Source organism: Hevea brasiliensis, chromosome 3 (genome assembly GCF_030052815.1).
Source record: "Hevea brasiliensis isolate MT/VB/25A 57/8 chromosome 3, ASM3005281v1, whole genome shotgun sequence".
Lineage (NCBI taxonomy): Eukaryota > Viridiplantae > Streptophyta > Magnoliopsida > Malpighiales > Euphorbiaceae > Hevea > Hevea brasiliensis.
In genome coordinates this window covers 26,103,690-26,120,096 of record NC_079495.1, presented here as the reverse complement: position 1 = coordinate 26,120,096, position 16,407 = coordinate 26,103,690, and the positions used below count along the sequence as shown (strand labels likewise).

Here is a 16,407-nt window from a genome sequence, read left to right as displayed (position 1 = left end):
TTCTCACTATCGCGATCCCTTTCTTTTGCCACTTCGAAGCCATCGCTGTCGCTTTCGCTCACCATTGTAGTTCTCCCTAATTGTCGTCGTCGCAGTCTTTCACCACTTCGAAGCCATCGCCGTGGCTGTTCTAATTGAACTGAAGGATACAAGGAGCCTTGCCACATCTCGAGCTCTGTTCAGTTCAGTGCGATTGAGGTGGGCTTTCTAACCTGAGATTTATTTCTTGACTATTCTTCTGAATCAAGTCCTTAGATTAAGCTGAAGTGTTATGGTTTTAAACCCTTGATTAAGCTGAAGTCCATTTTTCTCAATTTTTGAATTTTTCATCAAAGTCTCTTTGCTCTCAAACTCTGAGATTATAAGAAAGCTTTGTAGCATATTAGAATCGAACACACAATTGATAAAGATTTCGCTTGAACAGGAAAGATGGCAACTCGGCTTCAGATGGCTGTGGATGACTCAGTCCTCTTGCGTGTCACTCATTCCAACCTCAAGACCTTCTCTGCCAGTGTTCGCTTCTCCCTTCAGGTTTTCCATTATTGTCATTTGATGATCGTTATTGTTATTATTATTATTATTATTATTATTAATTTGATTTTCTTTCTTCTTCAACAAAAATTTAGTCTACAGTAGAATCTGTAAAAGAGAAGCTGTGGAGGAAATGTGGGACATCAGTTAATTCAATGTCCTTGGAGCTTTATGATGACACTAACTCCAAAATTTCTGATTTAACTGATAATTCCAGACCCCTTGGTTTTTATTCTCCTCTTGATGGGTTTGTCTCTTTCATTCTCTTAATTTTATTTTTGAAGTGTTTGTGATTTGTTCATGGTTCTAATTTTAGTTGGGTTGTTAATGAAGATCCTTAGTTTATTGATTTTTTTTAAAATTTTTTTATTGAAAGGTTTCGGCTACATGTAATAGATCTTGACCCTTCGTCAGTAACATCGGGTGGATGGCTGGAAGACACTTCATTGGTGGAGAAATACACAATTTCAGAAGAGGACTATGACAAACGCAGTGGTGAGTTTTGAAGAACAACATATTCTTTTGGATGGTAGTGGATACATTCTTTTCATGTTTTTGATATGGTACCACTATGTGATAACCGGTGAAGATTGACAAAATTGTGTTTAAGTGCGATAGACTACAATGACTGATTGATGTAGTAATTACAAATCTTATGGCTTAGATGGGCTAGATTTATTATTTATTTATTTATTTATTTATATACTGGGCTATTCCTGCTATGTTACTCTATACTCGCATTGATTTTGAAGTCTTATTTTTTATGCTTGACACTTTTATCTTGACTCTATGCTACATCTTTTTCATTTTGTTAATAACGTGATTTTGATATTCTAAAACTTAGCAAATGCACTTTATCATGAAATGCTCCAATTCCTTTTCTATTTAAACAATTCATGGACATAAGAGAGTGTTACTGATAGTTGTCATTGGAAACCTAATTTTATGTTTAACTTGCTAGCAAATTTATTACTTCATGTTTTTTAGGCACTTTCAGAAAATTTAAAGAAAAATTGGTCTCTCAAAATCCATCAGCCTTTGAGCCTAAGGTAAGAATACTGTTATTTGAGCTTTTCCTTGCTTTTGGTTTTTTTTTTTTTTTTTGGTGGGGTGGGGGTGGGGGGGTGTTTTGGGGGAGGAGAGGTGGGGGCTTCATATTTCTTCTTCTGCTTCTTCTTCTTCTTCTTCTCCTTCTTTACAAAAAGGACAAAAAAAAAAAAAAAAAGAATCGAATAAATAGGAAATACCAGAAAGGAGGGCCAAATCCAAGTGAGATGTTGTACTCAATTGATTGTATTCATCTTTCACTCACAGATAACTGACAACTACGTGGAAGACCTTTGTGCACATATCAAGGTTAGTAATTCTCTTTGTATTTGTAAGTGTTCATAGTTTTGGCCCTTTTGGGAACAGTTAAGTGTGGGATGCATAATATATGTAAACAATATCCTAACAGTAAATCTCAATTTAAAGATTCCAAAGACATCTGCATTCCATTTTACTTCATACCATTTAGATCCTGGCAAACGGCCTCAGAAAATTAGACGATAATTGTGGATAAGTTCATCTATCTTCTCTTACCTATTATGCCAGACCATAGAGTTGAAATCACATCCTGATTGTGTTCTTTGGAAAAGATTTAAGCATCATATAAATTGTGAAGTTAATATAAATTTATTTGTCATGAGAGTAATGTAAATAAATACTTGTCTGTAGGGCTTTTTTTTTTTTTTTTTTTAGGTTATTAAAAGTCACTTATAAGTTATAACTCTATCGCCTAAGGTTAAATGTTGCTTTGGCCCATTGAAAATGTCAAAGTTGTGGTTTCCTCCTTAGAACTACCATATTAGTCCCAGTATCTTCCAAAAGATTTTGTTCTATGGATTTTGGAGAAGTAGCATTTGTGAAAACAAATTTGATTCTCAAGTTTTTGCAATGAAGAGATATGTGTATATGTCTATATCACACTATTCATGATGGCATCATGGACGGATTAGACCATAATGTGGTTCAGCATAGTGGGGAATTTGACACTGCAGATATTGATGGACAAGTTTTAAGTCTTTATACTTCAATTTTCTATCCTTTTTAATTGCAAAGAAGGAATAATGATTTTTTTTATTCAATTTCTATTCTTATACCAAATATATGGTAGCATTTTCCTTGTCTACTTACATTGCCACACCTTTGTTTTTCTCTTTCCATTTACCCAATTCTTGAATAATTAGGTGGGAGACAGATGTGAAGTTGAACCAGGGGAGAAAAGAGGGGTTGTCAAATTTGTTGGTCGAGCAGAATCTCTTGCACCAGGTTTTTGGGTTGGAGTTCAATATGATGAACCATTGGGGAAACATGATGGCATGTATGTACATTAATCATTCTCTCATTATTTTTAAAATTTTTCAAATACACATCTTTGCTTTATCTTCTCTAATGTCTTATATGAGTTGATGTTGTTTATTGATCAACTTTTTCCTGACAAACAATCTAATGCAGTTAAAACAATCTTACGTGTAAGTGAATAGGTTATGACCAATCTTATGTGTGAGTGCATAGGTTAGATCAAATTTAAGGGTTGAGGCCATAATACTAATGTCATTTTATTCTCTCACTGAGTCACTCATTATTTGTCTAACATAAGATGAACTTTTTTGGTTATTTCATTGTTTAATCTTGTTCTGAATTTACTGTCTTATCAAGTCATGACCAAAATTATTAATTTGGTAGTGGGATTCTAGTACCTATGGCTCTTTGCTGATCACTTAGATTGTCCCCTTGTCCATTTTAAGATCTCTCTCTCTCTGGTGATTATGTTCTGCATTTTCATTATTTGTTTCATTATCATGTTTTAGGGTGAAAGGAGTACGCTACTTTGACTGCCCTCCACTTCATGGTGCAATGGTTAGGTCTGATAAAGTAAAGGTTTGTGGAAAACTATGTTCTTATATGTTGAAACTCTTGCATTGCTGATGAAAGAATTAAAACATAGAGCACTTTTACAGTCTGATGCCATAATGAATTAGATGCAGTACTCAACTCAACTAAGCCTTTATCCAAAAAATTTATTGGGGTCGGCTATATGGATTTTTTTTTTCCACTCTAAACGATTTTGGTTAAATTCTCAGAAATGTGTAATGCTTCTAGGTCATGTTGTACTACTCTCCTTCAAGTCAGTTTAGGTCTACCCCTTCTTTTCTTTCTATCCTCTAACCCAATGTGCTCTACTTGTCTGACTGGAGCTTCCGTATGTCTATGCTTCGCATGACAAAACCGCCTTAATCTCTCTTCTTTCAATTTATCCTCAATTTGTACCATTTCTATCTTTTCTCTAATACGCTCGTTACAGATTTTATCTAGTCTAGTATGGCTACTCATCCACCTTAACATTCTCATCTCCGCAACTCTCGTCTTAGACACATACGGCTTCTTCATTGCCCAACACTCACTACCATATAACATGGCTGGTCGTATGGCTGTACGGTGAAATTTTCTTTTCAACTTATTGGGAATCTTGTGATCACATAAAACTGCAGTGGCACATCTTCACTTCAACCATCCGGCTTTAATCTTATGATTAATATTCTCCTCACATTCCTCATCTATTTGAAGGATTGAGACGAGATATTTAAAGTGATTACTTTGGGGCAATACCATTTTATCCAAACTAACTCTTTCTCTATCATAAATTCGGCCTTTACTGAACTTGCAATGCATGTATTTTGTCTTCGTTCTACTTAACTTAAAATCCTTTCACTCTAGAATATTTCTCCAAAACTCTAGTTTTCTATTGACTCCTTCTCACATCTCATCTATCAGAACCATATCATCCGCAAACATTATGCACCAAGGGATACTCTCTTGTATATGTTTCATTAATTCATCTAGAACTAATGTAAAAAGGTAAGGGCTCACAGCTGAATCTTAGTGTAATCCAACTGAGATAGGAAAATCTCTTGTGTCCCCTCCCACTGTGTGCACAATAGTGGTTACTCCTTCATACATATCTTTCAACACCTGTATGTACCTAATAGATACCCTCTTTTGTTTTAACACTCTCTATAAGACATCTCTTGAAACACTATCATAAGCCTTCTCCAAATCGATAAAAACTATATGGAGATCTTTCTTCACATCTCTGTATTTCTCCATCAAGCTTCTAATGAGAAAGATCGCTTCCATAGTTGAACGACCGGGCATGAAGCCAGATTGATTGGAAGAGATAGAAGTGTCATAACGTAGTCGATGTTCCACAACTCTCTCCTACAACTTCATGTTATGGCTCATGAGTTTAATTTTCCTATAGTTTGAGTAACTCTGTATGTTTCCCTTATTTTTAAAAATAGGTACTAAAATACTCCTCCTCCATTAATCAGGCATTTTCTTTGAGTTTAGAATTTTATTAAACAATTTAGTTAACCATGCCACTCTCACATCTCCCAAACACTTTCACACTTCAATTGGTATTCCATTGGATCAACAGGCTTTACTCACTTGCATTCTCTTAAGTGCTTCTTTTGCTTCTAAAGATCTAATCCTTCTATTGTAATTTACATTCTTTTTTATTGCTCTGTAGTCTATATCCACGCTATTACCACTTTGACTATTGTTAAAGAGGTCATCAAAATAATTTCTCCATCTTTCTTTAATGTCCTCATCTATCAGCAACACTTTTACTTCTTTATCCGTAATATATCTAACTTGATTGAGATCTTGACATTTCTTTTCTCTCCTCCTTGCTAATCTATAAATATCTTTCTCCCCTTTTTTAGTTTCAAGTTTTTCATATAACTTTTCAAAAATCTGCACTCTTGCTTGACTAACCACCTTCTTTGCCTCTTTTTTTGTTATCTTGTACTGTTCATTAGCATCATTATTATTATACTTAGGTAATTTTTTATACCATTCTCTTTTTCTCTTCATTGCCTTTTAGACTTCCTCATTCCACCGCCATCTCTCTTTTGAGGGTGGTCCATGTCCTCTAGACTCTCCAAGTACTTTTCTAGCTACTTTTCTAATCTTTGATACCATTGGCCTCCATATCCAGCTTTCATGCTTCAGACTCGAGAAGCTTATTTTTGAACTTCACTTGCTTTACTCCTTTGAACTCCTACCACTTTGAACTTCACTTGCAGTAGTTTTATTTATATTCAGAGTCTAGGGATATTTAGCATTAGGTTGAAGGTTGCAAATATATGGGCCATTAGGACACTCCTTTGCTATTGAAGCATGTAGTGATGTGTGTTTTCCATAATGCCTTTATCTGATTGACTGCCCTGCTAGGACACACTTGTTAAACATTTATTAATATGGAAAGTTCCAGGACTGCACACTTTGTTAGTAACAAGAAGCATGTTCCCTTTGGAAAATGGTGGGAGATAGTATAGAATATGAGCACATGCAGTGTACATGCAAAGGGAAAACGATGTTCAACTTGAGGGACTTTTGACAGTTTTGGTTTCCTCATTAGAATAGAACACATCAGCAGCAATTTTGGTATCTTTTTTTTATTTTTTTTTATCCTTTTATCAAAGAAAATTATATTATTGAAAAAATCTGTTTTGTTCCTTGATGTCTTAAAATAAAAATGAAAAATAGTTGGCTACAACTGAAAATCACAAAAGATTGTTTACATGTTTCATAACAACAACAACAAAATACAAGAAACTGAGTTTTAAGGTACCTCGTTGATATATTTGAGCTAGTTTTGGGACTTCATCCCAGTTGCACATTTGGGACTTCTCCTAGTTGCACAAAATACAAGAGACCGAGTTTTAAGGTACCTCGCTGATATATTTTAGCTAGTTTTGGGACTTCATCCCAGTTGCACAAAATGAAAGAAACTGAGTTTTAAGTTCATATGTTTCAGCTTGTTTTGAGAGTTAATCCCAATCATTTATTGCAAATTTATTGGCTGGCCTAGGGGGATCACAGTGAAGTTGATTTCATTATCTATTCTATAAGCTCAACATAGGTCAATTTATGTTTCTTGAGCATTAAAGTTGTGACAAGTCTGCTGAAAAATTTTATGGCTTAGCCAGTCGTACTTGTTATAAATTATTCTGCCACTGTTAGGAACAGGGACATGACAAAACATGTTCTACAGAGAACATTGCATAATTAATTAACTCTGATGAAATCATTTTAACCATAGCCTTCGGCTATAAGAAATAAATCATGCCTTCATTCTCCATGTCTTTGATGTAATGATATTCATTTAATTCCATTACTTTTGAATGACAATATCTTCTTCATTTTGGGGTTCCTTGTATCTTAGTAAATCAAGACATTTTCCAGGTTGGTGACTATCCAGAAAGAGATCCCTTTGAGGATGAAGAAATATGAACTAGAGATGGCAAAATTGTCCTTTTCCTGTATGCGTTTCATAATCATCACATTTTTTTAGTGTGAGAATTGTGTAAGTTCAATTATTATTATTATTTTTGAGGGCAAGGGGTAGGGTGTTGGTGTTTGTATCTGAGCATCTGAGTATCTGAGCAATGTTTTTGTATCTGAAAATGGCAGAATATGATGAATTACTCTTCCTTCTTTTTTCTTTTTTGGATATATGATGGATCAATTTTCACTCACTGCATTAAGGTGAGTATTGATTCCACCTTTTCGATTCAGCCAAAGGCAGATCATCCACATTAGGACTAGAATGAGTTTTCTAATAAGATAATTAGAATGAGTTCCTGAGAGATTGTGAAGAAGACGATGATATAAATATTAATAGCCCCAATCCAAAAACGGGAGGTATAACTAGTAAACAATCCGCGTTCCTGCACTGCGGGAACGCGGACACAAGTGGTGTATGACTATTGTCACGAGGACACCAGCTTGTGCCGTGAGATATTGGGTGCATTGATTTCATTGAACCAGTATTGAATGAACAGTACCAACGAAGGTCGTCTATTGGTAGCTTGAACAACGCCCTTAGGATAGCCATAATAGACTGAATGGGATCCCTATGATCAACATGTTCTGAATTAAACAAGGCTTGATTTCTTCTATGTCGATCTCTATTAGAGGTATCATTGAATTAATAGTCTAGTGATCGAACCTAATAATTGAATATTTCTCTATGATGAGACCGGAATTGCATTTGAAAAATAGCTGAGGTGTAGTCGCAAAAGTTGAAGGTAGGGACAAATGGATTGGCAGATTAAGAAAGCTAGGCTTGAAACTCGACGATCTTCACCACGGATGAGTCCCCAATCTTTTGGAAGACAACTATTTGGTCGTTAGGCTTAAGCAATCCAACAGATTTACCATGATTAAGGGCAAGGTTCAATCCAGACTCTTCACTGGAAGCACCTGAAGTTGCCTGCAAGGGAAGAAAAACAAAATATAAATATCAGATAAAAAATAGTTAAATTAATTATGAAAAATAGAATATAAGTTCATTTATTTCATTCAGTTTACCAAATACTGACTTTTTAATATCCTAATTGTATGTCAAGAGATTAAAGGATAAAGGGAGCGGTAAGCATAATATAGTGATACTGCATAAATGTCAGACTTGGAAACTCAGGTTCAACTTCTCCTTCCCTTTGTCACAAGAGTGTCTCAATCCCATATTAGAAAGGAACGGAGGTTCTAGGCACCTTATAAGCGGGTGTGCAGTTTTGGGGAGAGGGTAATGACCCCGTGATGATAGTGGTATCAGAGTCAATCGGACCTCTTTCGACTCACGCCAAGTGCCCTAACAGAACGGGGTAGGCTGGGTGGCTGGTGGCAATGAGGGCATTGCCGGAATTGGGTGGGGGAGAATGTCACAAGAGTGTCTCAATCCCACATCGAAAAGGAACAAAGGTCCTAGGCTCCTTATAAGCGAGTGTGTTGCACACCGGTGCAACTTTTGGGAAGAGGGTAATGACTCCGTGACACCTTGCATATGTTAAAAAAAAAATCTCATTTATATCATTAAAAAAATTATTTTATTTTATTTATTTTAGTTTTTATTCAATAAACTAGCATGAATTCTTGGGTTTTGAAAGTCAATTGAATAAACCTTTTTCAGTTTGCTATTTACGCATTAGTCACTGAACTATCAAATGCATTTGCTTTTTAGTCCTTCACATTTAAATAAAACTTTTTTTTTTAATCTCCCATGGCCTACCTTTTCAATTTTTTAGGAATTCAAAAATTATTCCATTTAAAAATTTTAATAAAAGCTAATGGAATAAAGCTTATAATATGTGCACTTATTTACCATTACGAAGAATTTTCTTTCCCTTTTTTCTTTCTTACTAACCAAGATTAAATGAACAATTTCCAAATAAGGAACTCAAAAAAGAACGATCAATAAGCTTTATCTCAGTGGTATTAAAATTGTCTCCAGACGTGTAAAAGTTCAAGTCTATGTCGGAGTCAATTGTAAAAAAGAGAACTAAATGGAAAAAAAAGGGGAGCATCTGAACTAAGAAATGCTATAATGCTTACCACATTAGGGCTTGCAAGAATAGGGTAAATTCCTCTAACACCAAGCAAGTGACGAGCCTGAACAAGAAAGGAGTAAGTCACTTGGAATGAAAATCCTGTGACCATTGGTTTCAATTCAAATCCACAAACCCACCAGAGTTACCCAAAAATAAACTAAAAAAACTAGAAATAGAAATTGTGAACTTAGCAGAAACATATTTCACTACATCTTGGATGGTTTTTGTTGCTGAAATAATGGGAAGAGGGCTTAATTTTACCTGTGCAGAACCAGTGAAAGTCCATTTCAAGGAATTCGATCTGAGACGAGGAATGACAACAGCAAACACAGGCACTGGTGGCCTATACTTAGCAATCAACCTAAAAAGTATGAACTTGCAAGAATCAGCTGGTAATTTAATTGGCATTCTTAAATAGTTAGCACCTATTTGAAGACTACAAGAGCTGTATGAGAATATAGAAATTTGAAGCACCTTGCTGCTCTCCCAGAGGATGTGAACACAACAATTAGTGCCGCCTTGACCTTAATAGCAGCACGTACCTTTGATAAAAACATAAACAGTGTCATCATGAACTACTCATGCATTTTGATGAGCCTATTTGGGGTTAAGGTTCGTTCTTGCTTATCAGAAAAGCGCCACCCTTTTAGATGTTTTGGAGATTTTATTTGTAAAACATGTTAAGTTTGATTGAAAAACAAATTTTATTGGCATCTAATTGACTCATTCAAGGTGGTGTTTTTTCAGCAGTTCAAACACGGGTGCGAAACAAACTTCCCAAAGAATAGTAATAAAAAGATACCGCTGATGAAGCAACAGATTCGGCATGAGACATAGGCTCTCCAACATGTTTGCTGATTCTCTTAAAATGAACAGAATGATTGCGCACTGTTTCAGCCTGCACAAACATAAAGAAGAACAATAATATTTGGATGATATTAGGCATTAGTACATATATGAACCGCAAATGATTTCAAACTTCAAAGTTGATGGTGGTAATTCCTAAAATGCTACTGAGAAATTTTCAGATAATTTGGCTAACATTGATTACTAGTGATGAGGAATTAGGCTATGTTTGATCTTTGAAATCACATCATTGGTCAAGCTGTGATGTTTTTAGTATATAATGACATGCCTAGCAATAAATAACATGTGGTAACACAACTCAGAATTCTACTCCTTGAAATGCAAGAAACAACTAGTCTTTTGATCTGGATATTGATAAATTAGCAAGAACAGCTACCCATGTTCAGAAATTTTACTTTGTTTCCTCAAAGAATATTTACAGTTCCAGAATTGATTTCTCTTGCCATTACTATTGTCTCTGATGAGTTACCTTCCTTCTGCATTTCTACTGTTTAATGCTTCACCATTTCCACTAATTTAACTATTTAAGCATTTTTTACTTTACATGCCTGTAATGTAATTGGAAAATTTGATAGTGTTTATACTAACCTCAGCACAAATTCTCCCCACAATTTTTATTGTCTCAATGGGATATAGTCCTCTAAGTGTCTCAGCACCCAATAAAATACCATCAGCACCTAAGAAATTATGCAGTAAGAAAATTTCAAAATAATAATAGTATTACTATAAGGTTTCCAGCTGCCAAGAAATCAAGAACATGAGGTTTAAATGTGTCGATTTTACATACCATCAAGAACAGCATTGGCAACATCAGTTGCTTCTGCACGAGTTGGTCTTAGATTTCCCGTCATGCTATCAACTACTCGAGTAATTATGACTGGTTTCCCTGCCATGTTACACTTATATACAGCAGACTTCTGAAACAAGAAAACCTGCAATGAAGAGATTCCAAAAGTTACATTTTGGCTCCATTTGCATAGATAAGAATTTGAAATAAAGTGGTTTTAAGTTTGACGCTTTGTAGATGTTTTATGATTTCTCTTGAAATACAAATCCAAAACTATATTCATTTCAAATGCACACCTCTCCAAATGAATGCTATAGGAATTCTTTTGTTAGATAAACAATCTGGAGGAGAACATAGCTTCCTCATCCCTCCCAAAGAACTCAGAATATTACACAAGAAAACCAAAACCAATGAAGTAATGCTGGAGATCAATATCGACTTCAACCACATGATACCCTTATGCCAAATGAAACAAGCCTTCAAATCAGAGTTCTCAAAACATATTCTCTGTTGGAGATGCTAGCAATAGCAGAGAACACACACAAAACAGAGGAAACAAAGAGGGGAAAAAAAGTTGCAGGAAATGGAGTTTCCTTGCTCTGTCATTGATAATTCAAAAGTTAATATATCTGTAGATTACATCATTAATTACAAGTACAAAAGTGATTGACTACCCATACTTACACCATGTAAGCATGGTTACATTGTCCTACGCTAATCATCATTACTTGTGCACAAGGATTTTTACCTAATCCCACTACCAAAGATGCATCCCCATGATAGAAAAACAAACAAACAGCAAAACAAAAAACCAAAAATACAGAAAATAACTTAAATTATCTATGTAAATTCTTAATTCTAAAATTCTCATAATTTTGAATAAGATTTTCAGTGAATAAAAGATTAAACTAAATATTGGTAGGAATAAAACTGATGATGCTTATGGTTTGCTGAGAAATTAAGATAAGAAGCATTCACTATGCTATTATTTTCTTTCAGGGAAACTTCCATCTTTAGCCATTAAGTCATTGACTATACTATTATTTACTCAATAAAGAATGAGAAATTGTAAATTGGTATGCTATTGAAATTAAAGAAGAATTATTGACCAAAAATATGACCTTTTCTGGGGGAAGGTCAATTCCCAAATTTCCACGACCAAGGATAATACCATCTGCTTCCTGAAGGATCTCACAAAAATGTTTCAAGCCCTGGTGCAATGAGCAAAAATTACATTGACATGTTATGGAACACTTCAATAATAATGATGATGATCATCATTTTCAATAACAAAAATTATGGATTACAATGATAAGAGTTTTATATGCATAATACTAACAATTGCCACTATTAGGTGGAAAGCTTCTTTATTCAATTTTATACATATGCAATGCATTAGCTCACCTCAACAGTTTCTATTTTGGCGAATACTTGAGTCTCATGGAGATTATTTGTTCTAAGAAAAGCTCTAAGCTGCAAATGGAACAAATATGTTTAATTAGCTCTGACCTCTCACTCACAAAGAGAACAACAACGAATTTATTTCCTTTTCAACTAAAGCAAACTTCTTAGTAATGAAGCAGTAATTCTGAGCTCAAAGAAAATTATAACAATATTAACCACCCGATGCATAATGGTAGACTAACCTCTCGCACATCTTCTACATTGCGAGTGTATGATAGAGATATGAAATCAACATTGTTACGTGAACCCCACTCCGAAATAACCTATCATATCAACAAAGAGAGAGGATGAATATTTTATTTATCAAGTTGTCTAATATATAAAGGGAACAATGATATAGCTAGGGGTGCAGTGGAATGTGACAGAATAGATTTCTTTTATCCATTAATCTATTGCATATTTGCATCCTTCATTTTGTTTCCTTCTACTATGGTCTATCAAACATAGTTTCACTAAAATATCCTATTGAAGCTAGGATCAGCTCAAGTTATAAGCTTATTTTGCTCTATTGATAACCAAATAATACAAGCTCCCTAAAGTGGTACGACTGTCTATGCTAGCAAATAAATAATTTGGCTAGAAAAATTGCATTGTTATTATATAAAAAAGCAAATGTAATGAAGTTTTGAATTAATTGTTTTAGAGAAGCATACAAAATCAGGAAAATTTTTTTTAAAAAAGGCACTAAACAACAAAGCATTAGGATTTCAATCCATTGAGACATAGATACAACACCCTTATACATTTACTGCTAAACAATGAGCTTTAGCTTATTTGTACTGGAATTGTCTCCAGCTCCAGTGTTGTAAGATCTCTAGTTTGAACCCCAATCAAAGCCAAATCAACCAAAAAAAGAAAAAAAATTATTGCTAACTAGACAATCCTCTATGCAAAGTAACAGTCACGTGAACTCCTTCTGAGCATCAAAACAGAAGGATAACTCTTAAAAACATGGGGAGAAGAAGTTTAGTATGGATTAATTGTACCTTTTTATCCTTATCACTTAAATTTGGCAAACTTTCATACACTTGAGAAACATGCATTAATATAAAGCCCGCAAGAGTGGCAGTGTTTTTTATGAGACACATGACATCTTGGCCATTTGTCTCTAAAACCTGAAGATCAAGCAAAAACTTTAGCTGAAAAAACTGCCTATCAAAACAAGCATTTTAAAAAACAGAAATAGGGCATCAAAAGAAAATTTTCACCTCAAGCCATACAGAGTTGTTTTCGCTTCCTGTGAAGAGATACTGACCAAGAAAAACAGTGTCGCCCTTCTTCAGAATCTGTAATTCATAAAGGGAACAAAAGACCAAAACTTACCTGATGTATGATAAATAAAAAAAAAAAAAAGAGCTAATCATGTACAATGCATTATGTTTTGAAAACAATGCAAAATTCTCCATTTATATATTTAAAACCCTCCCATTGAAGCTTTTTCTCCAGGTTCATTCAGATTAAGTATATACTCCAACAAAGTTTCCTTGGAATAAAAAACTTAATTTGAAAAAAAAATTGTTAGAAATAACTTATGAATGTCTTCCAACACATACCTTGGAGAGTCCAGAATAATCTACGGGTAAAAACTCTGCTGATGGTTCTCTAGAAACATCTGAAGTAATAGTTATATGGTCATCAGCCTTCAGCTCAATTGGTTTCCCATTCTGGTTACAAATTGGAATTTCTGGGCCTACAGTATCCAGCATAACCTGAAAAATGATTAGTTGGAGAAGAAAGATAGCAGGAATTCAGTAACCTGAAAAATGATTAGTTGGGGAAGAAAGATTGCAGGAATTAAGTCCATGACAAAAAAAAATTCTTCTTCTCCAATGATCTGTGACCCAGGAAGCTATCTACTTAGTACATCAATTGGATAATCCAGAGCATGTTATAATATGTCAAAATATGTATAATCTTCCACTTACAGCACATAGTTTCTTAGCATTTTTCATAGCTAGCCTCAAATTCTGAAGAGTTTCTTGGTGGTAGTCACTATCTAACCATGAAAAGTCGAACCGTGCAACTGGCAATATAGGAAGGGGAAAGAAATGAACATAGCTTTATGAAATTTAGAAGGGAAAAGGCACAATGAAGAATTCAAACGCACAAGAATCACCTGACATTCCTGCATTTAGACATGCCTCAATGGTTTCAACAGACCGCGAATTTGGTCCAAGTGTTCCAACTAATTTGGTTAGCGAAGGCAAATGGCTCTGCAGGTTTCAAGATAAAAACAAGTATTTTTATTTGTCTACAAACAAATAGCTTTGCTTCTACTATTTTAATAATGATAATGCTTAAGAATAAAAATCAAGGCTGTAGCTTATCACTTTTGAATATGTACCCAATAAAAAAAATCCGAACAAGCTGTAAACTTATCTAAAGTATAGCATATGGAGAGTGATTTCAGAGTTCTACAAAGTTAGAACATATTAATAGCATACTGAATGTTTAACTAGCACAAGATTTTAAAAGAAGTCTTGCAGAGAAATGCCAGTAAGAGTATAAGAAGTTATTTCTCCTAAGGATGATGAAGATCCAGATCTTGATGGATACTAATCCCCTCTTCAAGAAGCATGGAGCTTGCTGATGAGAAATTTAATTTAGGATCCCTTCTTTCTTTCAAGCCTTGAAAATTCTAAAAGTGAATTTTATCCTGTTGTCTCTTGTTTCAAAGGCGAAAAGTCCAATTTATGAGTGAGTTTTCATCTTATTTGCAGAGATCATACTATTCATCAATGTTTGCTAACACTATAGTTAATATATTGCAGGGTTGCATGCCTTTTTTCTGTCAGTAGCTAAAGCTTTCAATCTGCTTTAAGGAAGGAAGAAAAATATTTGAGCAAAATGTTGCTTGCTCATGAAACCAAGGAGCATTAAATTGGATATTGAAGGATTCCTAATAGCCTATACTCCAGTGAAATGGGATTGATTTTTGCATTAGAAATTCTAGTCTTTCTACTGTCCAAAACTGGATTCTAGGTGGGTTATTTTGCAGGCAAGCAACCCATCTATATACTTCAAACAGCTATGGAAGTCTTTATTGAACTGTTGATGTGTCAGTATATGAATGTTTCATTTACAACCATCAGAAACCCTGAAGCTTTGAAGATACCTCATATTATTTTTGTATTGACTTTTATCCCTTTAGCACTCCATCTTAAACTGTTTTTTGGGTATTCAGAAAAGAGAGAGAGAGAGAGAGAGAGAGAGAGTTCTGCAGAAAGCTGCTAGAAACTGCTGTCATGTTATGAAATTTATAACTAAACATTAGAAATGGACACTAAAATTGAAAAATTTGCAAATGAATTTCACTATGGAACTCATTTATACATTGTATTATCATGTTAGGATTTGTATATATCAACACAAGTATTCATTTTAAAACATGTAGCATGTATATATAGTTTAGAACTCATTTACAAAATTTACTAATCTCTATAGAATTTAACCAAGTATAATAAATTCCATGAAACTAAGAGTCATTCAGGAAAAATTGCTAAAAGGCAAAAGTAGTTTTGGGATTTGGGTTGTCAAATGTTTATGATGCTCTAACAAAAATTAGATTCAAGGTTATTAATACTGGGAAGCTCAAGGGTGTACCAGCTCCAAGACCAACTTCCAAATATGGGTGTTAATTTTGAGAGATAAGTGGATAGGGAGCCTTTACATGTCATTTACTGATTGGTTCTCAGCCAATCATATTTATTTTCTTTTTCTTTTTCTTTTTCTTTTTTTTTCCAAAGAGTGAATAAATCCTTTTCTATGTCTAATACTTAAATAAATTTAAATTGCAAGAGTGGATTCTAGATCAACCAATGCATGAATATGCATAGAGCATATAGAAAATTGATGGGTGGAGAGAACTTACAGGTTTTGAAGAAGTTAGCACTGAGGAGAGCCTAAGAGGCTCTTCAACTTCCATATGTCCTCCCTGCATTTTTGAGAGAAAAGATAGGTTTGTTCGAAGCAAGGTCCTGGTGGGTAAGTAGAGTGAACTGAATGGTGCATGCAGTGCCCTACTAATTATATTGCCTTAGGTAGTGGACTGGACACTCAAAGTGTTAGGTGGGGGAGTGTGGTGAAATTTCCAAAACACCCATTTTCTTGTAAGATGAATATTTCATATGATTGCTACCCCAATTGGACTCCACACAATTTTTTTAAAAAATGACTGATGTAGATATTGTCTTGAAATGATGCTTAATTTCACTATTATACTCATTGGGATGTTCAATATAATTTATTTTTAATTTTTTTATAAGTCAATTAAGAAATTTCAATTTAAATTTAATTTAATTAATAAAAACTAATTAACAA

At 34.3% G+C, this 16,407-nt stretch overlaps 2 protein-coding genes across 4 annotated transcripts; one reads left to right on the top strand and one right to left on the bottom strand.

The window, feature by feature from the left end:
- Window positions 1-56: 56 nt before the first annotated feature.
- LOC110638326 (tubulin-folding cofactor B) lies at window positions 57-7,073 on the top strand. 2 transcript variants are annotated; one of them, XM_058143965.1, is made up of 10 exons: window positions 59-88; window positions 132-198; window positions 425-531; window positions 627-778; window positions 908-1,026; window positions 1,519-1,580; window positions 1,846-1,887; window positions 2,760-2,893; window positions 3,384-3,453; window positions 6,826-7,073. In XM_058143965.1, exons 3-10 carry the CDS (start codon window positions 430-432, stop codon window positions 6,871-6,873), a joined length of 729 nt encoding a protein of 242 aa, XP_057999948.1. In that variant the 5' UTR covers window positions 59-88; window positions 132-198; window positions 425-429; the 3' UTR covers window positions 6,874-7,073. The 2 variants fall into 2 exon arrangements, with proteins under 2 accessions (XP_057999949.1, XP_057999948.1); XM_058143966.1 differs by lacking the exon at window positions 3,384-3,453 and having other exon boundaries at window positions 57-88.
- A 305-nt stretch (window positions 7,074-7,378) lies between these two features.
- LOC110638324 (pyruvate kinase 1, cytosolic) lies at window positions 7,379-16,115 on the bottom strand. 2 transcript variants are annotated; one of them, XM_058143963.1, is made up of 16 exons: window positions 15,959-16,115; window positions 14,204-14,300; window positions 14,013-14,110; window positions 13,641-13,796; window positions 13,296-13,373; window positions 13,074-13,202; window positions 12,270-12,350; window positions 12,028-12,096; window positions 11,745-11,834; window positions 10,624-10,768; window positions 10,425-10,513; window positions 9,772-9,867; window positions 9,444-9,511; window positions 9,231-9,330; window positions 8,974-9,030; window positions 7,418-7,855 (listed from the first exon to the last, which is right to left on the bottom strand). In XM_058143963.1, the coding sequence occupies exons 1-16, from the start codon at window positions 16,025-16,027 to the stop codon at window positions 7,703-7,705; spliced, it is 1,575 nt and encodes a 524-aa protein (XP_057999946.1). In that variant the 5' UTR covers window positions 16,028-16,115; the 3' UTR covers window positions 7,418-7,702. The 2 variants fall into 2 exon arrangements, with proteins under 2 accessions (XP_057999947.1, XP_057999946.1); XM_058143964.1 differs by lacking the exon at window positions 15,959-16,115 and having other exon boundaries at window positions 7,379-7,855; window positions 13,641-13,777; window positions 14,204-14,263.
- Between the last annotated feature and the right edge of the window lie 292 nt (window positions 16,116-16,407).